The following is a 25,822-nucleotide window of genomic DNA, read 5'->3' as shown; positions in this document are numbered from 1 at the left end:
TGAACCTGCCCTTAGCACACACGAGTTCGCTTCAGCCAGGCATCCTGGGAGTGGACCTTCATGGTCCCTGTTTCCCTGTCACTAGGCTGGCTTGGGGATTCCTGAAGTGAGTGCGCTCATTTGTGCTGAGACAGGGTTTCTCTGTGTAGTGACCCGCCTGAAATTCGCTATGTCCATCACACTGGCTTCCCACACACAGAGATCCACCCGCCTCTGCCTCCTGAGTGTTGGGATTCAAGGTGTGCATTACCACACCCAGATGTGAGTGCTTTCAAAACCTGAACCCTGACCCAAACTGATACCATAAACTCTTGGTTCCGTGTTCTGCAAGATGGCTGGTTTTGTTTGTTGCTGGTCTATCTATCTATCTATCTATCTATCTATCTATCCATCCATCTATCTTCTATCATTTATGTATGTATGTATCTATGTTTCTATGAATATATTTATGTATGTATGTATATATGTATGTATGTATGTATGTATGTACCTATCTTAGGTAAATACTCCTTCCCATACACGTGTTTGTGATAGAGTGTTCGTGGTCCCACTGTGATGAGGACTAGAGGTACCTCTCTGGGGCTCTGTCTCTATGCAGTGTCTCTGCTCCTTCTGGACATGAAAGCCCTCGTCCCTCTTACAATCTGAAGGAACAGACCCAGACCCAGCACCCAAGACCCAGATGCTCTGTCTGCTTCAGGCTGGTGGTCACAGTGTCCTACTTCTGCAGCACAGTGTACCTTTCTGTGGTGTGCTGTGGTCTGAGTCCCAAAGGGTTGTCTCTCTTTCCTATATTCCTACTGGTGTTATGGAGGGAATTCACTTTTTAAAATTATCCTCAGTGCTGGGGTCCTCAAGCCCACAGTTTATGGAAGAGAATTTTGTTTTTGTTTGTTTGGTTTGTTTTTGTTTTTTTGAGATGGGTTTCTCTGTGGAGCCCTGGCTGTCCTGGAACTCACTCTATAGACCAGGCTGGCCTCAAACTCAGAGATCTACCTGCCTCTGCCTCCCAAGTGCTGCGATTAAAGGCGTGTGCCACCACCACCTGATGGGAGAGAAAGAATTTCCATAATGATCCAGTATGCTGATTTCCACCCCTGGAAGAAAGTACCAGGAGAAAACAATCTGAATGAGAGGTTTTTGATTTGGCTCTCTCTGACTCCGCTGCTCTGAGCCTGCCGTGAGGTGAGCATCATGGCGGGTGTGGTCCAGGAAGCAGAGAAAGACTCAGTAGTCTCCGCTCCCGACAGCTCGTTTGGCTCAAGCTCATCAATGGATTGGCTCATTGATGAGGTTAGTGCCCTAGGGAGCCAATCGTTTCCCAACAGCACTTCCAGCTGAACCTCCTCCCACATGTGAGCCATGAGGTGACTTTCAGATCCAAAGAATAATGTCAGAGAGTGGAAATCCGTTAGAGACTCTGAGGAGGGACTGGATTCCGGGCCTGGCTCTGCTGCTGCCTAGCGATGTGGACCACTTAACTATCACTAGGCTCTGAACTCTGAGAACCAGCTAGTGTTTGGCCATCATAAAGGGTGCCTATATTCTCAGCATGTGAAGGACAGTCAGAAACAGCATCCTTGTTTGACACGCAGTACATGATGTTTGGAACTGTTTATGAGATCCCCCTATACATACACACACACACACACACACACACACACACACACACATACACACACACTCACATACACACATACACACTCACACACATACACACTCACACACATACACACATACACACTCACACACACACACTCACACACACATACACACACACTCACATACACACATACACACTCACATACACACATACACACTCACACACATACACACTCACACACATACACACATACACACTCACACACACACTCACACACACATACACACACACTCACATACACACATACACACTCACATACACACATACACACTCACACACACATACACACACTCACATACACACATACACACTCACACACATACACACACATACACACACACACACACACACACACACACACACACACACACATTTGGCTCCCCAGGCTTCTAGGCCTGGGTCAGGATAGATGGACAAGATAGTATTCGGTTGACTTGGCTCTTGTAGCAAGTTGTTTTCTCCTTGACAACCCAGTACTACATTGCTGGGGAAGGCATAAGAGGAAACCTCTCTCTGGATCTGCCTCTCCAGGTCTGTCTAGGAAAGGTGCTGGGCCCTTCCCTGTGATTTACCAAAACAGGTACTCTGTCCGTCAGCAGAACCCTGAGTACAGGGAGCAGAGGAGCTGAAATGTGAGTTTTGTGTGTTCATGTGTGCATGTGTGAGTGGAAGCTAGTGGGGCCTGGCCTTTGAAATTTTTTTAAATTGTTTTTTGTTTTCAGCTTATATAAATACACCTGGTGACATCTTTGTCTACCCTGTAAGAAGGCTGGAGGGCGGAAGGGGTGGAGAAAGGGCTTTGGAAAAACAATGCTTGCTTCCTAGAGCTAGGGTTTCTGTTGGGCTATCAAACAGGGGACAGAGACTCCCAGAGGCGATGAGTCGTGGTTGCTTCTGTATTGTGCTGGAAGCAATGTTCACCCAGCTTCCCCTGGCAAAAATCACACCCCAGCTACAGCATGAGGCAAATCACAGTCAGCTGCCCTGGGTAATCTGAAGCAGCCCCGTATCCCACACCTGGGATTAAAACAGATGCACATTTCTATTGATTTCCGTATTATTTTAAATAAACCAAAATTCTCACTACACATCAGCACAGAGAGGGGATTTGGAGCTCCTGGAGGAGGGAGGGTTTTCCTTTAGCCGGGTGTATGGTCACTAGGCCTCCATGATAGGACCAGCAGGTATGGTGCAGAGGACCTAGCCTTTCTGGTATAGCTATTAGCTCAATCCCAATGTGGAAATAAGGTGTTGAGGCACGAGGGAATTGAATCCTGTAGAAGTGGGATGTTTTCACCTTCCAGCTGCTGGCTGAAGCCTGGGAACCCTTGATTTTTCTCTGGGTGTCTGAGACCCCAGAGGACTTAGAGAGACTGTTTAAGGGGGACTGGTCAGCTGGCTTGGAAAAACCAGAAGTGGCTTGGCCCATGGGACATCACGCACAAGCAAGTGTGCGCGCGCACATGTGCATATGTGTGTGTGTGTGTGCGCACATGTGCATGTGTGTGTGTGTGTGGTGTGTTATGTGTTGTGTGTGTTTGCGTGTGTGTGTGTGGCGTGTGTGGTGTGTGTTATGTGGTGTGTGTGTGGTGTGTATTATGTGGTGTGTGTGTTTGCGTGAGTGTGTGTGTGTGTGTGTGGTGTGTGTGTGTGTGTGTGTGTGTGTGTGTGTGTGTGTGCATGCACACACTGGAAAGGATATTGGATCTCACGCAGCTGGAATTATAGGCAGTTGTGAGCTGCCTAACATGGGTGGTGGGAACCAAATTTGGATCCTTCGTAAGAGTAGCACACACTTCAAACTACTGAGCTGCCTCTCCAAGCCCTCTCTCCTTCTACCCTGTGCAGCTCAATTGTCAGGTTTGGCAGCTGGGGACAGTTATCGGCTTAGCCACCTCTCCACCCCCCAGCCCCATCTGTTTCCATAGATGTCAGGTGTGTGGAGCAGTGAACACCTCTGAAACAGGTGGGGACAGGTGCACCCCCTTTGGCCTCTGGGACCACCCCCTCCCCCGCAAGAAGCACCCGTAGAGAAGCTTCAGTCTTCCCAAAGCATCCAAAGGAAAGCGCAGGCAGGCCAGCTGATGCCAGGAATGTCTTCCTTGTTTGATTTGAAACCATTGCTTCAGAGCGAGCAGCAAGCAGCAACATCCGCCCTCTTCCACAGAAAAGGGCTGTCTGGCATCAGGCCATGGGTCCTAGACTTTCTGCAGCCCTTTGTTGGGGACATAAATCCAAGCCACCCCGTTAATTGCTCGGGTTTTGACATTGCTGACAACTCTGCCTGCTGCAGATGGTTTAATTGTTTGGTTTAATGAGGAGGCGGAGCCCTCATCCGCTCCGGCCCCTGTCACTCAGCGGTGGCTGAGCTCGGCTTTGAAATGGCTGTGGTGCCTGGCACGCAGCTAATCTGGATTCCTGCCTGCCGCTTTGCTAGGGCCTGCTCCCCATCATGGGGATTTTTATTGACTCTGGACTTCTCTGGGTGCCAGCACCTCATTCTTCACACAGACAGAGCTGCCTGTCATTCATTCCTGGCGGGGAGCCCCCTTCTTCCACCTTCAACATCAGGCTCAGCTTCTGGGGTTCCTGGCAAACCCACTGAGTCTCAACCATGAGCCTTTCCTGGGACTGGAGGGCACTGTGTATGCAAACCATAGCACAGGAAGTTGGAACCACTGAGGGGGTGGAAAAGGCCCCAACAACTTTCTGAAGGCTGAGGACTGATCTGTGAAGGGGGTGGTCCTTGCCAAGCCTCAACCTTGGGATGTAGGCAGTTCTTATCTTGAGATTCTCCTATCTTTCCTAAGTGACCTGGTCCTAAGCCTTGGCTATCCCATCTCTAAAATGGGGAGATTTTCTTGTGCTTGCTGTTATTACAGAGGTTTAATGAGCTGGTATTGTGTAGTTTGGGTGAGCAGTGTCTCATAGGAGGGGAACCGTGCACAGACCGATAGGGGAAGGCTTCCCATCCACCTGCCTGCCCTCCTCAATGGAGAGCTTGTGACTCAGCTTCCCACAGGGTCAGGACCTTCCTAGACATGGCCTGTTCCACAGGGAGGAGCTGAGGTCACCGAGCTTCAGCTGCTGCACTGACTGGCCTCTCCTGTGGCTGCCCGGCGTTGGGCTAAGAACAGGTTTTAGATGTTTAAATGAGCAAGGAAAATTTCAAAGCGAACTATTTTATTACATACAAAAGTGACACGAAGTTCAGGCTTTAGGATCCATAATGAAAGGTTTGATGGGAACAGGGCCGTTCTCTCCGCACAGTCTCGCTGCTTATGTGACACAATGCAAGTAGCTTCCAAATGGGTCGAGTGATGGCAATAGAAGCCACAACGCGACAGGCAAAGCCAAAAGCATTTGGCTTGATAGAAACAGTTTGGGGTGCCCAGCTTACAGGTCCCCCCATCCCTATGCAGGGATGGAGAGTGTAGTCTCGTGCCAGCTGTCTGGATCTCATCTTGGGCCCCGTGAGAGTCCTGTACGCACTGCAATGGCTGATAAATTGATTATGGCTTAGGGATGCCGTAAGTCACACAAGATGCAAGATGTGCACTGGAAGAGTCCCCGGGTCCTTTCCCTTGACTTTCTGTCAAACTCCCTCTGTCCTGCTTTGCTCCTGTATCACTGTGATGCAAGCTCTGACCGAAAGCGTTTCCTCTTCTGGGAAGAAAGCGTTTCTTTGGCTTTCTCTTCCACATCAGTGCTGAGGGAAATCAGGACAGGAAGTGAAGCAGAGACTGCAGACAGATGCTGCTACCGTTTTGATTTATGGCTTCCCCTCTAGGTCATGCTCAGATACCTTTCTTATGCAGCCTGGAATCCCCCTAACTCTGGCTGTCCTAGGTGGGTGACTCTGGGCATGTCACTTCACTGCTCGAGTCTCAGAGGCCTTGTCTGTCAAGTTGGGCTAAAACTGAGAGGCCCCCGTGGGTGGGTTTACAGAGTGTGAATGTAACTTTCTTAGCAGTGACCCAGCAGGGTGAGGGCGAGGGCAAGGGTGAGGGCGTGGGCGCGGGGGCGGGGCGAGGTGAGGGGCGGGGCGAGGTGGGGCGGGGGCGGGGTGGGGGCGGGGGCGGGGGCGGGGGCGGGGGCGGGGGCGAGGGTGAGGGTGAGGGCGAGGGCGAAAGCTCAGAGGGACAGTGGTCTTTGCTCCTTATCCTTGTTCATGCTGTTCCCATGTCCTATCCAGTGGCATTCCTCAGACATAGCAGGAAAGAATGCCAGCTGGACAGTCGACCAGGCCAGGTGCTGGCATGTGTGGGACTTCAGCATCTGGTTCTGACTCCAGCATCCATACAGATCCCCTCACCCTCCCTGCCAAACCCCTACTATTCCCAGTCTCAGGCATTGGGCTCCTAACCAGACTGGGACCCTCACGGCAGGCAATTCCCTCTACAGCACAGGGTGGAGCTCTTGGCCCAGGTGGCCCAGGACCATGAGCAGTACCGGGAGGACGTGAGCGAGTTCCAGCTGTGGCTGAAGGCGTTGGTGGAGAAGGTGCACGGCTGCCTGGGGCGGAACTGCAAACTGGCCACCGAGCCTCGCCTCTCTGTGCTGCAGGTACACCACCGGGACCCAGACGGGACACTGTGTCCCAGTTAGGTTGCCCTGCTGAAGGGGAACCTTCATGTTGTCCCAAGTGGGAATAATGTGGGTTGTCACACCAGACACAGGCACCTGAAGCACAGACTCCTGGAAAGAGAATCAGGGATGACAGCTGACAGAGGGGACAAATTGGACATGCAGGATCCCAGTAACCTGGTCTCAGATGTGGGGTGCATGGAATGTCAGGAAGGGTTTTTATTTGTTACAAGTGGGAGCTTCTCCTGCCTCCCAGATGATGGGGTGCATCTAGGGGGTGTGGTGATAGACGCTACAGTGGCCAGGGCAGTGCTACAGTGGACGGTCATCCCATTCAAAGGTCAAGGTGGGCAGGAGAAATGGGTCCATGCCACCTCTCATACCGCATGGTCTTGGGGGAGCATCTAGATCCTGCACCTTGCGAGTGGATGCAAGGGTTTTGACACCAGATGTATGCAAGGTCCCCGGTAAAGACGCTTCAGACATGACTGCTCTGTGGTATGGTGAAAGGGATCGTTTTTATTGAGAGAGAGAAGTCAGGCAGAGGCATCTGGAAGAGTCCAGAAGAGAGAGAAAGAAGCAGACTGAACATGGGCAGCAGACTGGACATGGCTGGGGCTGTCTATACAGGAGAGCGGAAGTAGAGAACAGTGAGGTTAGCATGGCTGTCAGGAGGACAGGGTCCAGGTTGAGCTTGTTTTGGGCTATTTGGACATCCTGTTGGAGTCCGGGGAATTGGAGTCTCCTTTGCACCAGACAGCAAGTTATCACCAGCAATTCATGAGCCGCTTCTCAGCTCTCCCTGTGTGGTGTCTGTACATTTATGTTTAAATCAATTTGCCTTTGAAGAAGGTGCTGACCATTATTTAGAAAGAAAGCTTAGAGTCAGGTGGAAGTGTCCAGCCCAAAGCTTGAGTATTGGGTTTAAGGTGTTGGAATGGTTGAAACTTTGGGGCCAGATTTGGAAAGATAAGTATAAATATTTGTGTTTGCCTATAATCGTATCCTGTCACAGAAAGGAAAGAAGTGAAGACTTGAATCACTGTTGGAAAGGGGGAAGCCAGCACTATAATATAAAGACGTAAAAATCAGGCATGGTTCTATATGCCTGTAATCCCAGCATCTGGGAACTCTGAGGATCTGAACTTTAAGGCCATTCTTGGCAGTAAATTGTGGCCAACCTGAGCTACATAAGCCACACACAGCATTCTTCACAGACCTATCCAAATGCAAAAAAAAAAAAAAAAAAAAGACAGATGCGCATCTAAAATCGAAATAGATATCTGCACGCAGAGTGAGGCTTGGCACCCCTTGACTCTTTGTGGATCCATGGCGTAGCTTGCTGATGGCTTCAAGCTGATTTGTCTTAAAGAAACAGATGCCAGACAGCGCTGATGACAGGGACACACATAACAGAGATGCTCTTCTGCAAGCACTCAATGGCTTGGAAGAGACAGGAGGGGACATTCTTATCTCTCAAGTCCATGTTACCTTGGGCAGACAGTCACCCTTGGGATGGTCCCAGGTCCCTTGGGATGGCCCCTAGGTCTGCTCTGGGAGCACAGCTAACCTTTGCTCTTCTGCTATCTCCCCATTACCCAGGACATCGCCAAGAATTTCCCTAGGGGTGAGGAGTCTTTGAACAGATTGGAGGAGCAGGCTGTGGGTGTCATTCGGAACACCTCTCCTTTGGGTGCAGAGAGGATCTCAGGGGAGCTGGAGGAGATGCGGATGGTCCTGGAGAAGCTGAGAGTCCTCTGGAAAGAGGAGGAAGGAAGGCTGCGGGGCCTGCTCCAGTCCAAGGGGGCCTGTGAGCAGCAGATCCAGCAGCTGGAGGTGGAACTGGGAGAGCTCAAGAAAGTTCTTCAGAGGCTGGCCCAGCAAGGCTTGGAGCCCACGGTGAAGACGGCCACAGAGGATGAGCTAGTGGCCCACTGGAGGCTGTTCTCGGTAAGTTCAGGGGTGTGTTGGACCTCGGGTGGCTGGAGTTACTCTGAGGCATAGAATTAATCACAGAAAGGCCTTACACCTCTCTGGTATGCTTGACTCTTTGGTACCTGAGTTCTCTGAAAGGGTCATAGAGAAACCAGGCATTTCTTCCCATTTTCCAGGAGAAGAGGCCTGAAATATTTTTTACCCTCTTGCAATCCCTAAAGCCACATAGTAAGTTGGTGGTTAATTAAGACCCAAGGAACATAGGATATCCAGTCATGGACTAAAACCCTTTCCTTCCTTAGCAGTGGGGGTGAAGATGGATGTTCTGCCCAGGGAGAAGTGAGGTTAGAGGTTGTGGAGAGATAGTAAGAAGAAAACATGGGGCAGGATCTGGGGAGTTGGAGCAAGGAAAGCAGTGTAGGCTCCTACCCACCCAGGAAGTCTTAGTCACCTCCGTGTTACTGTAACAAAATAGCCATGGCAACCAACTTATTAAGAGGAAAGGTTTGTGTAGCACATGTTCTGGAGGTGCCATTTGAGATCCAGTGGCTGTGTTTCTTTGGGCCTCAGGCAAGGACGACGTGTCATGGTGACAGTCTATGGCACATCATACATATATTCGCCTCATAAGCCAGAAAACAGGGCCAGTCACGAAGACAAGACAAGCAGGCCCTATGAACTCCTTCAGTGGCACACTTCAAAAACCTAAGGACTTCTCCCTGGGCTCCTCCCCCTGGGCTCCTCCCCCTGGGCTTCTCTCTCTGGCCTCCTCCCCCTGGGCTCTTCCCCCTAGGCTCCTCCCCCTGGGCTCCTCCCCCTGGGCTTCTCTCTCTGGCCTCCTCCCCCTGGGCTTCTCCTCCTGGGCTTCTCCCCCTGGGTTTCTCCCCCTGGGCTCCTTCTCCTGGTCCTCCTCAAAAGCTCACAGTCCTGTTTTCTCCATCACCCAAACCACAGCAGGAGGCCTGACTTGCAGGCAGGTTTTAGATAAAGATTCCCAACCCTCTCAACTCCTTACTTTATGTTAACATCAGGATTCTGTCAATGGTAGAATTGTCTAGCTCACATGAAGTTCCAGTTTCCTTCCTTTGCACCTCAAACGGTGGGGGAGCCATGAAAGGAAATACCTAAAAAAATCAAAAAGTAAAAAGCATCTCCCCCAATCTCCATTCTGTCTCACTATGGTGCTAAGGTTCTCTTGTCCATGCTTTATGAATTTGAGAGCTTTTCATGCAGCCTCCCAGCATCATCATCTTTCTGCAGAATGGACCATGCATCCTCAAGGGCCACCTGCTTTAGTCTGAGTTGCAGCATGGGTGGTGGTTGGCAGTGGAGATCGTAGGACCGGACTGTACGGTTTCACACAGGTCCCTGTCCTTCACTCTGGACAGACTGGAGGAATGGTTTCACTTCGGAAGTATGTGAGTTGGGAATATTAACAGGAAGCCTAGAGACAGTGCTTACCGCCTAGGAATGTAGGCTTGCTTTCTGAGTCCAGGTTGCTAACCAACGAACCACACTCCTAAGTTCCTTCCGTTGGAGCTTTGTTCTTCTTAGCCAGCTTTTACGTTGGTGCTGGGGATTGAATCCAGGTGGAGACCTGCAGGTTCCGATCTCTCAGAGCCAGAGGCAAAGGCTGTAGTCAATGGGAGTAGCTACAGGGCAATGAAGCTAACATTTGTCACAGTGTCACTATGAGGAAGATGACGAGTTCATACAGGCAGCTACAGGGAAGGTTAAGTTCCAGGTTGGGGAGGACAGGCTGAGCCTAAGGATAAGACCCCCCCCCTCCAGCCCCAGTCCATGCCTTTGGTGACAGGTAAGACCTCCCAGCTCATGCCTTTGGTGACAAGGTCCTCCAGCCTAGCCAGTCACTGGCCTCTATTCAGCTCCTGCACACACATTGTAATCCCCCTGAGGAAGGAGCCTCACAAGCAATTGGATGTCATCTTGCAGGGGACTCGGGCTGCACTGGCTTCAGAGGAACCCCGTGTAGACCGGTTACAAACTCAACTAAAGGAACTTGTCATCTTCCCGGACCTGCAGTCACTCTCTGATAGCGTGGTGGCTGCCATTCAGGAATACCAAAGGTACCCAGGGAGACTGAAGCCAGGCAGGTCTAAGGTGTGGAGGGTGGGCGGGACTCAGGTGCTGGATACTTGGCACCCTGTGTGTGGACGGTGTGCTTGCTGTCTGGGGATGGCGAGTATCTACTCAATGTAGACTCTAGTGTCTACATTGTTGCATTCGGCTCCCAGAAAGAGGTCTGAACTCGCTTTGCTTGGAGGCTCTGCTCCGCCTTTGCGTGGCTGAGCACTGGGAGAGAGAGCTTCCTCACGCAGTGTCCTTAGGGAGGGCTGCCTGTAGGTGAGCACCACTCCTCTGCCTCAGGCCATGCTGAGACTGATCAGAGTGTATCTTCCGCACAGCCTCTCCTTATCTCTGCCCATGGGCACAGTTGGGCTTAGCAACACATAGAGGAATGGCGCCCCCTCTGCAGAAGTGAGCACTGCATATTTGGGGTGCTCACCTAGTTTTGCTGAGGAGGCATCCGAAAACCAGCCCATCTGTCCCAATAGCATCTCTTTAGTATGTTTTATACCCCTGCCTGATTCTGGGGGATTTCTTCCGAGGGGGCGTAGGCACTCCATCACAGGCTAGATCAATCTTCAGCACTTTCTTCCAGGGTACCCTCAGACTCAGTGTAGCTCTGGGTCCCACATTAACTCTCGTTATTTTAAATGATCTTTTAAAATGCGGATTAAGCTCGTTTAAGTCTTAAGTGGGAAGGGCAGTCTTCCAGCTTTCTGTTAACCAGAAGAAGCCCTCGAGGGTATGAATATTTCTGGGAGCAGTGTGAAGGGCGTCCTGGATTAGGAATGTTTCTGGGGACGTTCTGTTACTCATTCTCCAGAGTAGGAAAAAGGGGGGTCAGACAGTACCAAGCCATGCAAGGCACAGTTGCTCCTCCCGCCTCTAGACTCCCACCCTTTCAGACACTGCAGTCTGGTTTCCTTGAGGGCCCATGTGACTGAGGAAGCCAAGGGTCTGTGGGCTTCGCATTCCGTTCTGTCTCAGTGCTTACAAATTCCCACCTAATTCCTGAGCAGGAGTCCATACACACTCGTGGTAGCCCATGCATTAAGAGGCCATCCCCTTCCCTGGCAGCCTGGGCAGAGGCAGGCCTTAGCCCTGGACTAACCTCGCTCTCTCCTCTCTGGATGTGTGCCCTGTGCTGCCCTGTCAGTATGAAGGGTAAGAATGCCAGGCTCCACAATGCGACCAGGACGGAGCTATGGCAGCGTTCCCAGCGGTCCCTCAATGACCTGCAGCTATGGAAGGCGCTGGCCCAGAGGCTCCTGGACATCACCACCAGCCTGCCGGACCTGGCCTCCATTCACACCTTTCTACCCCAGATTGAGGTAACCAGGCTTCGTGGGGATGGGCAGGCCACTGGTCCAGTGTGTGGAATCTCAGCTCCCCTCCCAGGGACAAACACATTCCTGGGTCCTCAAGATACCTGGGTCAGCCAAGTACCAAGTGCACAGGAAGGATTACCACTTGCTCTCAGGGACAAAAGTCATCCTTAGTCCTCAGGTAGAGGCAAAGCTGGGTGTGACTTTCATGGATCTCCTACTTGGAACTTTGTCTCCCTTGGAGTCCCTGCTACAGGTAGAGTAATAATGGTTCTTTGAGAGAACAGTTTAGCAAGCCATGGTCTTCATTGCGTCTGCCATTGACAGCCTGGCCAGTGGGACCTTTAAATACAGAATTGATCAGGCCAGTGTTAGGACTGAACATTGCCATCCGAGCCCAGGCTCTCCTTGATCCAAGCTTCATCTCTTTCTGGCCGCCAACTTAGCTGACAAAGTATTTGTTACAATACTTTGTAGCAAGCCATACTTGTTGTTCGTGGGAATTGCCTAGGGCTTCCTCCATCACCTCTTTACTGCCTATTAGGAGGTTAAACCCTTTCTGGAAACCTTTTATCTCATTGGTCAGGCAGGTCATGTGACCATCCTTTAACCAGCAGTGGCTGAAGACTGGGAAATCGTCATGATTTCTGTAGCCAGTAATTCTAAACCTTCCTTTGGGCACTTTGTTTCCAAAACAAATGTTGGCTGTTTGGGGAAACGGGAATATTAGGAAGAGCATTTGTCAGCATCTGTCACAAAGTCCCTCAACACTGGGGTTTCCATCGGCTCATAAACCCTGCAATGTCACCACTGAGCTCTCAGTCCATGAGATGCAATTGCATCCAGGGATGCTCAGATACACAGAGCAGAGAGGGAGGCATGAACTGTGCAGGGTGTCAACCTCACTTCATAGTTTTTGTTCCGATTATAAAAATATACCTATATTACCCAGAGACGGTAAGGATTCCAGGAGAATTAAACAAAAACTACCCACTATCCCACAAGTCACAGAGCCTCTATCAACACATCAGATCAGTTTCCCCCTCACCCTTGCTGGTCTACTGGGTGCTGCTGGGAGAATCTTTAACCAGCTTTGGCCCTGTCCCCTGGAGCATGCTGGTCTGCCTGAAGAATGGAGCTCGAGCATGTGTGAGCCCAAGGTTGGTGCTGGGGATCATCCTTGGTTGCCCTTCCATATTAATCACTGGACACGGAGCTCACTGGTTGTGGGTAGTCTTGTCAGCCATCTTGCTTTAGGCAGCCCCTGGCACCTCTGCCTTCATAAACTGAAATTACAGTTGGCTCATTACGCCCACCCAGCACTCATTTGTTTTTCTTGGGATTTGAACTCGGGTCCCTCAGGCTTGTTCGGCAAGCACCTCAATTGTTGAGCCATCTCCCCAACTTTAATCTCTCCCTAATTGCCTGTTTTAGTTAGTTTTTGGAGACAGGGTCTCCCATTGTAGGCCTTGCTAGTCTAGAACTCGCAATGTTGATCTGGCTGGCCGTGAAATCACTGAGATCCACTTGCCTCTTGTTATTGGTGGGAACTGCCCAGCAGCCCAAGAGCTGTGTTTTCAGGATGTCAGAAGGCCTGTCAGTGATGGAGGGTCACTGTATACAGGCATAGAGGATCAAGCTGATGAGGTGTGGAGAGTCACCTCAGGGATGCCGGCTTGGAAGCAATAGGCAGGCAGGAGCTGTGGTCCAGGTGAGAGGCTGAGCAAATGCTGCAGCTTCTGGTGGTGATGATGGGCGAACATGGGTTTCCGAGACAGGAAAGAGGATGATGGATTATTCACTTGGCTTTTGGTAATGAGGCGCATGGGGGATGGGCGGTTAACAAAAGGACACAAAACAAAACCCCCAGGGATGGTAAAACTCAGGGCCCCCCAATTCACTGCTGCAAGTCTGTTTCCACTGTGGGAGTCATCAGATGCCTGCAAAGTCACAGCTCCAGCACAGCAACTGTAGGAAAAAGTCGGCCCCTGGCTGTCCGAGGTGCATGGATACTTTGTCTCCCCTAGGCAGCCCTAACAGAAAGCTCCCGCCTGAAAGAGCAGCTGTCAATGCTGCAGCTGAAGACAGACCTGCTGGGCAGCATCTTTGGCCAGGAGAGAGCAGCCACCCTCCTGGAGCAGGTGACAGGCTCTGTGAGGGACAGAGACCTACTGCATAACAGCCTTCTTCAGCGGAAGAGCAAACTTCAGGTGAGCATCAGCAGCTTTGTCCCTGGAGCCTAGCCATGGGGGAGGGGGGTAGCCCCACCCTCTGCCCCTGTGGCTCTGGATGTGTGCCTATGCTTCCTACAATCTCAGGTACTATAGACAGGACATGACTCTCACATGACCCCTCTAACTGGCTTCCTAGGTACCTGTCTGCTGCTGCTCACTCCAGCACGGAGGAGAAAGCCAACTCCTATAAGTTGTCCTGTGACCTCCACATGCATGTGTGTGGGTGTTGCACGCGCATACACACACGCACGCATGCATGCACACACACACATGCACACACACACAAAGAAATTAAATGCAATAGAAGATGCAGATACAAGCATTTGCTAACTTTAATCCACTACAATCCTAGGAGTAAGTGTTATTAACAGCACCCTTCTGGCTACACTCAATCAAAGCAACAGCCCGGCACTCTGCGGGCAGCCTGTTCTAGCTGCCAAATGTTTGCTGAGTGGCCGCTAATGATGATGATAAAGGCTATGGGCTACTGGTGTTGGCTCTGGGCCAGCCACCTGCTAATCTTTGTCCAGCTGACACTCTGGGGGAGGTGCTGCCATTTGCCCGGTTTTACAGGTGAGGAGAGTCAGTCAGGATCTCCTGGCACAGGGTCAGGGCTCACACTACATCACCTGACACCCATCCAGCAACCTCACTTCATCAGCCGGCTGAGGCAGGGTGGCAGGAGCTGGGGGAGCCAGACAGAAAGAGAAGTCTTCCCTTTCAAACCACCGAGGCAGCTGCTGGAGACAAGCACCCACAGGAGGTGTCCACAGAGGCCCTGACCTTCCTGATGCTGCGATCCTTTGATACAGTTCCTCATGTTGTGGTGACCCGCTCTCCAACCATAAAATTATTTTTGTTGAAGAGAGAAGACCCACCTTGAATGTGGATGTCCCCACCCTGTGAGCTGGAGTCCCAAACTGAATAACTAATTTTGCTACTGTCGTGAATTATAATGTTAGTATCCGTGTTTTTTGGACGGTCTTAGGTGACCCCTGTGAAAGGATCATTCAGCCCCAACCCCCACAGGAGTTGCAACACAGGTTGAGAATCTCTGACCTATATAGGCTGCTGCAGCCTATAGGGTTCTATATAGGGTTCAGGCAGTGAAGAGGCCAGTGTCTGTAGGACAACTGGCTCAATTCTGTCTCTATAGCAGAGAATTGAAAGGAAATGACTACGCTGGCCATATCCTAATAAAATCATATTTATAAATAAGGTTCTGGTGAGATTTGGTGTATAGGGGAGGGGCTGCTTGTTAGGGGCTTGGCCCACCAGGGAGGGCTTCCTGGAGGAGATGGTTCCGGAGAGCAGCCCAGCCTGCTGTTAGGTCTTACAAGGCACTAGGAGAAAAGCTCTTTATTTGTGGTTCTATTTGCAGAGCCTGCTTGTTCAGCACAAGGACTTTGGGGTAGCTTTTGATCCTCTGCACAGGAAGCTCCTAGACCTCCAAGCCAGGATCCAAGCAGAGAAAGGGCTTCAGCGGGACCTTCCTGGAAAGCAGGTCCAGCTCCTAAGGTTGCAGGTGAGGAGTGGTTGTCACCTGGTGTCTGCTTGAAAGCTCCCCCTGCTGGTGGTTTGGGTCCATTACTGCAGGGATGACGGGTCTCAGTGGAATCTGTTCATTTGGTCGGCAGTTCTGGCTGGACTGTTAGTGCGTGCGCTAACACGCACACGCAGCTGCTGAGTCTTGAGTCTAACACAGCGACAAGCAGTTCTTTTGGGCTCTGAAGCTTGAGGAGCGGTCAGGAAGCAGAGAGAAGTAAATGTTGGCTCTCAGTTTGTTTCTCCTTTTGGGACTCCAGCTCCTGGGGTGGTGCCATCCACAGTGGATGTAGCTAATCGTGTTTGGAAACTCTCTCATAGATAGACCCATCAGAGGTTTCTCGTAGATGATAAAGTTCTAGTCAGATAGGCGATAAAGATTAACTGTCGTAGGAACTATTCTTGGTTGAGTCTGGAGACTTTTGGTTGAATAAACCAATTTTGAGATTAGGAAGATATGTTTTATATCACGGGCAGACTGCATGCAGGCTGGTCACTAGCAATCACTGGTTGACTGAGGAGCTTAACTGGTTTTTATCATGCACATGACACCATGTTTATTGTTTTAAACCCAAGTACGGTTCCTGCATGAGCTGACAGCATTCTCTGGAAAACATTAACTGTGGTATACAATTGAGTCTTTAATACCAAAGTAGGTATAATTCCTCATAACAACCAATGGTCACCAAGCGAGGGTCCAGACGCAAGTTTCCTTCCCAAGATGCTGTCTGGTATCTTTCCTATAGTTTATTTTTATAGTGCCCCAGGATATTTGTGTCTGAATTTTAAAGTTTCATTTGCCCTGAAAAGAAATCTATTGGACCACCCAAGCGATCAGCCACTGATAGAGGGAACTTGCTATCCTGGGAACCCAACTCAGCCCCTACCCTACTGGGCCTCCGGGATGGAGGGTCTTTGGGATGGAGGGGCCTCTGGGATGGAGGGAAGGTTTCCTAGCTCACTTGTTTTTCTATCACAGGGGCTGCAGGAGGAGGGGCTGGATCTGGGGACACAGATCGAGGCTGTGAGATCTCTTGCCCAGGGGAACTCTAAGTACCAGCACAAGGTAGACCAGATCTCCTCTGACCAGCAAGCCCTGCAGAGGTCCCTGGAGGTAAGGGGCCAGTGATGGGCCTGAGCAGTGAGGCCCAGCTCCTAGACTCCTACAATCCTGGTCCTTTCTCCTTATCCAACCTTCCTTTCTTCTCATCCTCATTTCTGTGGCCTCTGACAGTCGAGCAGTTCCTGTGTGCTGGCTGCTGTTCTGGTTCTCATGGTGGACGCGTGTGCCGACAGACAAGGGCTCTCCCTGCCTTCCGGGGATTGGGTGGGTGAATCAGCAAGTGGGCGAGTGAAGCCAGGGTTCCACATTGTGATGAAGGCCACGGATGGAGAACAGAAATGATAGCCTTGTCCCAACACCTTGGTGGGTACACAGTTCTCATATGTGTCCCCCCAGCCCTGGTGACTTCAGAGCCTTGTCTGCAGCGCCCTCTAGTGGCGCCATGAGCACTTTCTGGTGCACAGGCTTGATCCTACTCCCTGCAGACGCTTGTTCAGAACCCCAGTCATTTTTCACAGTCGACTGAGACAAATAGTAATAGAGGGTCCAGGTTCCCTACACATCCGGATCTACACAGGCCTGGGTCTTCCTCTTGTTTCAAGCCTCATGGAGTTCAAGTTGATCCCTGAAAGTGCAGCTGAAGAAAAAAAATCAACACTAGGCTAACTTCTAGCCCTGGACACCCTGTTTCCATCGGAAACATCCTCGTTACCACCCTGGAGCTAATAGGTGGACACATCACTCTCTTGGGCAGTTTAGAAATGTCTAGAATAGAAAGAAATTCTAGATAAAATAGATAGATAAAAACTTCATTGAACCAAAGCAAAGTCCTTGGTTCACAGTGAAGCCAGTACCCTTGTTGGAACTTCAAAGACCTCTTTGCACTGTGTATAGTGTTAGACCCCCAATCCCAGGGCATTGAGAAAGGAAGGGAAGGAGACAATTCTGTCTCCTCCTTCCATGTGGGAGCATCTATCACACTTACATTGTGTCTTAGTTAGGGCTTTGCTGCTGTGAACAGACACCATGACCAAGGCAACTCTCATAAGGACAACATTTAATTGGGGCTGGCTTACAGGTTCAGAGGTTCAGTCCATTATCATCCAAGGTGGAAACAAGGCAGAATCCAGGCAGGCATGGTGTGGGAGGAGCTGAGAGTTCTACATCTTCTTCTGAAGGCTGCTAGCAGAACACTGGCTTCCAGGCAGTTAGGACGAGGCCCACACACACAGTGACACACTTACTCCAACAAGCCACACCTCCCAATAGCAACTCCCTGGGCCAAGCACAAACAAGCCATGACACATTGTCTGTTAGTTTTGGCACCAGGCTCGGCCCCAAACACTTCTCCAGGAGTCTGCAGGAAACATGATGCCATACGCAGGGCCTGTGGCATCCACAGCTCATCCCCCAAGTAGCACCTTCTGTCTGGTTGAAATCACCAATTCCATTCAGTACGCAGCATCTGTGGTCTCAGGGGTAAAGGAGGGGAATGGAGAGATAGGACACTGTCCCCACCTTCTAGAAGGCAACAGAGCCCACAAATGTTAGTTCCGAAAAATATATCCAAATGATGAGCTAGGAGATTCATTAGAGGACACGTTTACCAAGTGTCATCAGAGGTCGCAAGATGGTGACCTCCCAGCATGCTTCTGGAGAGGGAAACTGTCCTTCTTCATTCAGACATTCAGGGCTTGTTAAATCTGGTGACAGCCGCAGCCGGGTCACCTTCATGTCCTGTCATCACCATGACCAAGTATCTGATAAAGGCAGCATGAGGAAAGAGAGGGTTGCTTTGGTCCACAGGTCCAGCATGTTTCGGGGAACCTCGGTGGCCAGACCTTGAAGCAGCCAGTCTCACCTGGCTTTTGTCAGAAAGTATTGAACAAGGAACTCTGGAGTCCTAGGCAGCCCAGGCTGGCCTAAAACTGCTTCCAGTTTTCTCCTTTTTCCTGCAGTTTTGGAGCCAGGCCCACAGAGTGGTGCAGCTCACATTGCGGTGGAGTTTCTCACCTCAACTAACAAACCTAGGCAACCCTTCAGAGACACGGCCAGAGGTTTGTTCCTGTGGCGATTCTAGATCTCGTCAAGTTGACAAACAAGATTAACTGTCACATATCCACAGGGAGAGAGCTCCTGTGCCAGAGGCCACAGGCCCTTGGATAGGAAGCTGTTGTGGTCAGTTAGTCACTGTTGGTACCCTGACCCTGGTACTACGGACTCAGAGAAGTGGGGTTTGGAAAATGTCTGAGGTTATATTTGACGGGGTTGTTGAAGGCAGATGCAGAACGTGGGGTGTTGAACCCTTCTTTGGACTGTATCTGATTACAACTCTGTGACTTTATGGACTTTTCAAGTCCCTTGGCAGGGGCCTGGCATCTGTATCTCTACCAGTGGTTTTGTTTTGTTGTTTTGTTTTGAGATATATATATATATATATATATATATATATATATATATATATATATATGGAGATAGGTCTTTGGGAGCCCAGCACAGAAGCATGAGGCCTTCAGAGTAATGCTGTGAGAATAGTGGCCACAGGCTAGAGTATAAATGGCCCTGGTGGGTTGAAAAGGGGGCTCAGAGTCCCAGGCAAGAGGCCAGAAGCACGGAGAGTGGCTGTCCTTCTGAGGACAGTGACCAGCCTTCTTGAAGACAGAGGAGAGAAAGGCTGGTCATTCAGACTTCTGAGAAACTGATAGGCCCAGGAAAAGAGAAGGGGTGGGGAGAGGTAACTTTGCAAACCTTTATGTAGAGTTGTAATTAGATATAGAAAAGAAATCATGTTGCCTTAGCTACACTAATCTTAAAGAACAAACAGATCCCATGTGAGCACCTCCAGACCAAACCTAGGGTGATACCAGTGTCCCCCATAAACCTACCAGTGTCCCCCAGAAACTGTCCCTCACTTGCCCTGGAAGAGAGCTGAACTTCAGAGCCCCACCTTCACACAAGCAGATTTTCCCACAGCGCTGCAGAGGGTCACGGGCTGTTCACTGTTTTAAAGGCTAGTTTTATTTATTCTTTGACAATTTCATACATGTATACAATGTATCTTATCATATCTGCCCCGTTCCCCTCCTCCTCCTGAACCCTCCCCAACATGTCCCTGCCTTCATGACCTCTTACTTTGTCACTATCCACTGAGTAGTTAGTGCTGCCCATATGGGAAGGCCGTGGTTCATCCAGTAGAACATGGGCAGCCTACGAGAGGCCATATCTCCAAAGAAAAAATGACTCCTCCTCCCCCAGCACCCTTCAAACTGGCAACAGCCCGTTGTTAGGGGCGGGGTCTCCTGAGCCCCTCCCTTGTCCCACTGTAGTATAAACTGGCTTGGCTTTGCACAGATAATTGCAGTTGAGTATACCAGCTGTGTCCTGTCGCATCATTCTTTCACCCATCTTCCCTGATCATCCCTAATCCTTGAGGGGGAGGGTAACTTAGTCACTGTCCTATAGCTATGAAGAGACATCATGGCCAAGGCAACTCTTATAAAAGAAAGCATTTTATTGGGGTCTGGCTTACAGTTCCAGAGACTAGTCCAAAATCATCATGGTAGGGAGCATGGCGACACATAGGCAGGCGTGGTGCCGGAGCAGTAGCTGGGAGCTACCTTCTGATCTATATACAGCAGGCAGAGAGAGGTGGGGAGGGAGGGAGGGAGGGAGCGTGGGAGAGAGAGAGAGACAGAGAGGGGGGGGCTGAGCTTTTGAAATGTCATAACCCATCCCAAGTCACACCTCCTCCAACAAGGACACACCTTCTCCAACAAGGACATGCCCACTCCAACAAGGACACGCCTCCTCCAACAAGGACACGCCCACTCTAACAAGGACACACCTTCTCCAACAAATGCACACCTCTTAATCTTTCAAATCACTTCAAACTGGGGAACAATACATGAACCTGTAGTAGCCACTTTCATTCAAACCACCACAGGGGTTTGATATCAATATTCCATTCAGGACTGAGCACTCAACCCTAACTTAAGCTCCGTACTTTGATCAGTTTTACTCTTCAGTAACTTCTGGAGCTGTTCCCGCTGCTGTAGAACATTCTGTGGAGCCGATGTCTACCATAAACTTTTCCACCCTAACCCCCATGCTGATCGAATTAGGACTTTACATACACCAGGCCAGGGCTCTACCACCGAGCTATGTCCCATGTTGCCCATTTTACTTTTGTGGATGGCTTCTGATTTGGGGCAATGACAGGTGATAGTGTGCATGTGCCTTTTAGAGACAACATTTCGGTCTTCTGGGAGGCAGGAGGCCACAGCTGGATCAGATGCTACATCTGTGCCCAGCCCTACCAAATTCCTACCTCTGGTTTTCCCAGGTTCACAGAGCACCCCAGTAAGTGGGAGCCCCACTCTCACCTATACTTGGGAGTCTCTGTGGAAACAAGACAGGCTCAGAGCTGTTTAGGGCAGAATTGGTCTGTACCATGTAGAGGGGAAGACTGGCCTGTAAGGTTTCTGATGGGGTAAATAGAAGGTAAAGCCAGTCTAGGCACCTTGCAGAATTGGGGTGGCACCCAGAGTCTACCTCAAGGAGCATTCAGGGGAAGGATTGTGGGAGGGAGTGACCAGGAGAGGGGGCAGTGAGTGGGATGTAAAGTGAATAAGTTAAAGAAATTAAATTAAAAAGAAGAAGCAGCAGCATTCAGATCTCCCGGTCCCTCTCCCTATACCCCAGGACCTTGTGGACAGGTGCCAGCAGAATGTACGGGAACACTGTACCTTCAGTCACAGGCTGTTGGAGCTCCAGCTGTGGATCACCATGGCCACACAGACGTTGGAGTCACACCAAGGGGATATGCGTCTGTGGGATGCAGAGTCCCAAGAGGCTGGACTCGAGGTAAGGTGCTGATTCATTCTCTCAGCCATGTGCCCGGAAAGCATTCAGGATGACCTCATATAGGGGCACAGAGACTCCCCCAAGTCAGTGCCTCACATCTGTATGTGTGTGTGTGCGTGTGTGTGTGTGTGTGTGTGTGTGTGTGCGCACGTGTGTGTGTGTGTGTGTGTGTGTGTATACACTCACTCATGTTTCCCATAGAGGCTGCTGTCTGAAATCCCAGAGAAAGAGGTCCAGCTCTCCCTGCTCCAAGCACTGGGCCAGCTTGTGATGAAGAAGTCTTCTCCAGAAGGGGCAGCCGTGGTCCAGGAGGAGCTGAGGAAGCTGATGGAGTCTTGGCAGGCCTTGCGACTGCTAGAGGAGAGCATGCTGAGGTGAGAGCCTTCTTTGCTCCCCACTATGTCCCAGACAATACCTTCTTACCTCCTGGGGTCCCTAGAGCAGATGGCTGTAGCTAGGGTGTGTGTGTCAGGCATGGAACCCGGAACCTGTAAGTACCTTCCGGGTATGATGAGGTGGGTGGGTTTAAAATAAGAGATGGCGGCATGAACAGGCCAATGAAGCCTTCTGATGGTCTCCAAAGGGGGCTGCTTTAGTGAATCCCAGCAGTTTCCTGTCCTTTTTTTTTTTTTTTTTTTTTTTTTTGGTTCTTTTTTTCGGAGCTGGGGACCGAACCCAGGGCCTTGCGCTTCCTAGGCAAGCGCTCTACCACTGAGCTAAATCCCCAACCCCTCCTGTCCTTCTTGATACCCCTGTCCTGTCGCTTTTCCTGGGACCGATGGATACTCATCACATGGCTATCCTGAGTAAGTATCTGTCTTCCCAGTCTCATGAGGAACGAGCAGCTGCAGAGGACGGAGGTGGACACGGGGAAGAAGCAGGTTTTCACCAACAACATCCCAAAGGCTGGCTTTCTCATCAACCCTCAGGATCCCATTCCCAGGAGACGGCATGGGGTGAGTCTGTCTCCCAGGCTTCAGGAGGAAGGTCAGATCCAATGTCAACCAAGGAAGTGGGGGTCTCCAGCACAGCTTCCTTCCTGCCCTGCATGCTTAGCTCATGGGATGTATCTGCTTTCTTGTTACGTTCCCCCGATGCGACCTCAGAAGCCAATTTCTGGAGGACTAAGGGTCTTGAGGGTCTGAGATCTAGAGGTCTCAGATCACACCAGAAGGTCATGAATATCCCTGGACAAGACTGGCCCTCATTTCTCTGAACCCCTGCAGAAGCTCATATTGGGAGAGGTTAAAGGAATTACTGCTGACCCCAGATAACAAACATATCAGCGATACAGGTCCTGACCCAGTAGCCTGATTCTGTTTGCTGACAAGCCCCAGCAAGTGGTCTGTGCACAGGGCTCTGGAACACAATATGAGAGACACGGGAGTGGAGTCCGGAAGTTAAGCAGGCTTTTAAAAGGTGCAGCCTTTGCTGGTGCTGGGCTGGATGTTATATGCAAATCTGGGGTGAGGAAGTCCATCTAGTGTTGATGAAATATGAACAGGAGAGGGAGGGAAGGGGAGGCATTGTCTTAGTTACTTTCCTGTTGCCATGACAAAACACCACAACCAAGGTAACTTATAAAAACAAAAGGTTTATTGAGGGCTCACAGTTCCAGAGCCTTAGAGTCCGTGACCGTCATGGCAGGGGGCATGGCGGCAGCAGGCAGGCCTGGTGCCAGAGCAGTAGCTAAGAGCTTACATCTTGATCCACAAGCATGAGTCAGAGAGCTAACAGGGACTGGCATAGGTTTTTAAAGCCTCAAAGTCCATCCGCATTGATACAGTTTCTCTAATAAGGCTACACTCTGAATTCTTCCTAAATATTTATACTACCTGGGAACCGAGCATCCAAATATATGAGTTTATAGGGACAGCTATCCTTCAATCCACCACAGGCATGTTCTCAGTAGAGGGGACAGCGCTTACGGAGACTGAGAGGGAGCTTAAGTTCAAGGGGCTGAGGTGCAGCTGCAGGCTGCAGCAGGGAGGAGGAGGGGGAGGAGGAGGAAGAAGATGGGGAGGGAAAGGGGGAGGAGGGGGAGAGAAGGGGGAGGAGGGGGAGAGAAAGGGGGAGGAGGGGGAGAGAAAGGGGAAGTAGAGGGGAGGCAGTTCAACCTTCAGGAGCCTGTAAACTGGAACCTGGGGCTCTCCAGCCATATTGGGGAAGAGGGAGGACCCACCAAGGGACAGGGAAGGAATTAGCTGGACTGGCTTTCATTTCACTCAGTCCACAACTCTACAAACATGGAGGGAAGGTGGCCACTGGGTAGGCATCTTGGTAAAGAAGGGTGATGACTTCTAGAACTTCAGAAGGGTGACGGAGAGGGATCCCCAGAGGTGATGGTGAGGGATGCTCTTGGCCCCTAAATGTGGATGACTAGAGACTGTTTCTCATCCCTCTGAGCTTCTCCCATGCCCCCTGAGTCTCCTGTCCTCACCTCTGGTCACATGCTTTCCTGCAGGTGAACCCACCAGAAGAACACGACCTCCATGAAGATCATCCCCAGCTCCTGAGGGAATTTGAACAGTGGCTACAGGCAGAAAACTCCAAGCTACTTAGAATCACCACAATGAGAACAGCCACAGCCAAGGACTTGAGGACCAGAGAGCTTAAGCTGCAGGTCTGTCTCAAGGAATAACCCTGAATGGTGTCCATGCTATCAGGATGTCCTCAGATGAAGGACGTCCTGATTTAATAGTAGTTTGTGGGCCATCCTGAGTCTAAGTAATGTTTTAAATTTTTTTGTTCAGATATTTAACTTCTCCTTGCACCTACCCATTCATGCATTCACACATCCATACATGAATCCATCCATCCTACTTTATATCTCTCTATTTCAAAACTATCACCACTGACTACTTTGCTCTGGTCAGCTGCCACTGTGTCATAAACCACCATGACAGTTGGGTTGCTTAAAACAAGAGCATAATTAACTCATGATTTTGATACTAGGTGATTTGAGCTCAGCCTTGTTTCTGACAGTTGTGGGGTCAAGACACATCTGCCGGGCTACCCGATCTTTTATCAGATGTGAGGCAGCTAGGTGGCTCTAACTGGAGGAGGGTTGAGAGTTGGTGGAGAGGAACTTGACATGGGCCATGACTGTCTCATTCTTGGGTGGGACAGCCCAGACTGCTTCAGGTGGCTGCAGACTGTCAGGAAGCCCACGGGAAGAGGCAAGGCCCTTGGGTGTCTCCATTTGGGACCAGTGTGCTAATGTCACATGCTAGTTCACACAGATTCTCCCGTGTTATACAAAGAAAGTCAGCAGGCCATCTGGGGTTCAAGGGAAGGGAAAACAGACTCCACTGCATGATGTAAGGTATTGTGGGGTGGGGAGTGGGGAATCGGACATCTGTTGTGTTCAGTCCACCACCACTCTCTCCTCTGTGCCGTCTGGCTAGTCACTGTCTTGGTCTGTTTCTGCTATAACGCTATACTATAATCCTATAACAAAATACTCCAGACAGAGCGATTTATAAGCAAGAATTTTACCTTCCAAAGGCCAGAAATTCCAAGTCCTAGAACTTTGCAAGGCTTCCTTGTTGTATCACAATATGACCCAAAGATCAGGAGGTCTAAAGAGTCAAAGGGGGAGGGGTCTTAAAAAGGCCTTCTTGTGACAGTATTAGTCCCACCCATCCCTGAGGATGTTAATCCCACCCTCAGATCAGGTCATCTCTCAAAGGTCCCATCCCCCAATACTGTCCACCTGAGTTTGGAATGGGGCAATCATTCAACCCATAGAAGTCACCAAACCCTTCTCAAGTCCATTTCTTGGATGCTTCCGTCGCTGTTCACCTGACCATGACAGCAGCCTCCTTTCTGGTGGGCCTTCTCCCAGGTCAAGACTCCGTCTGCAGCTAGCCATGACCCAACAGAATCACTAATGTGACCTTGACGCCCTTAGTATGACATTCAAACCTACGTCATTACACAGGACAGACCTCCCTCATCAAGCCCACTCTGCCTCTTCTCTCCTTTATTTGTGGGAAATCTCAGTCAGATGTTAGAGTCCACATTTCTTCTTACTTACCCTGCTCAGCAATCATTTGAGCTGCACTTGCAGTGTAGGTCTTTATGGAAAAAGTACCCGACAGTCTCTCTTAAAATATTAACTTTGCCTTGATACCTTTTCCTCCCTTTCTCAACTGTCATTGAAATCTACATCCCCCACACACTGTGTTTCTTTTACTTTGTTTGTGTATCTTTCACCTTTGACTCGGAATGTTGAATTCTGAATATTTTTTTCTGACTCATTTCCATTTGCTAGTTCTCTTACTAGCTGCGTCTTATTCGAGGTTATGTGTGTCTGTTAAGGTCTTAACGCTGGTTGTTGTAACGACCAGTTTTAAAAGTTCTACTCGGTTCCAGTTGGTCTGGTTGGTGACATTTTTGGCTTTAGTCACATCCTTGATGAAATGTTTAAGCTTGTTTTTTAATTCTTTGGACTGTAATCTACCGTAATTGCATTGACAAATAATTATGCTATCTCCAGGTTTCTAGGGGTATTTCT

The 25,822-nt window shown here is 50.2% G+C and overlaps 1 protein-coding gene across 8 annotated transcripts in view; it reads left to right on the top strand.

The window, feature by feature from the left end:
- Syne3 (spectrin repeat containing, nuclear envelope family member 3) overlaps positions 1 to 25,822 on the top strand; it is a 91,558-nt gene that overhangs the window by 43,732 nt on the left and 22,004 nt on the right. For 6 of the 8 annotated variants that reach the window (XR_015621831.1, XR_015621830.1, XR_015621829.1 and 3 more), the window contains 11 exon segments: positions 6,068 to 6,229; positions 7,853 to 8,200; positions 10,139 to 10,272; positions 11,430 to 11,604; positions 13,626 to 13,808; positions 15,214 to 15,357; positions 16,357 to 16,491; positions 21,142 to 21,303; positions 21,505 to 21,677; positions 22,130 to 22,259; positions 23,768 to 23,926. Coding sequence is in view for 5 of the 8 variants with exons in the window: in XM_087552960.1 (XP_087409086.1) it covers positions 6,068 to 6,229; positions 7,853 to 8,200; positions 10,139 to 10,272; positions 11,430 to 11,604; positions 13,626 to 13,808; positions 15,214 to 15,357; positions 16,357 to 16,491; positions 21,142 to 21,303; positions 21,505 to 21,677; positions 22,130 to 22,259; positions 23,768 to 23,926 (1,905 nt within the window). In the remaining 3 variants the exon portion in view is untranslated. 8 annotated transcript variants of the gene reach the window in all.

Source organism: Rattus norvegicus, chromosome 6 (assembly GCF_021556685.1).
Source record: "Rattus norvegicus strain SHRSP/BbbUtx chromosome 6, alternate assembly SHRSP_T2T, whole genome shotgun sequence".
NCBI classification, from domain to species: domain Eukaryota; kingdom Metazoa; phylum Chordata; class Mammalia; order Rodentia; family Muridae; genus Rattus; species Rattus norvegicus.
Note: the sequence above shows the minus strand (reverse complement) of the source record. Positions and strands in the feature narration are given on the sequence as shown.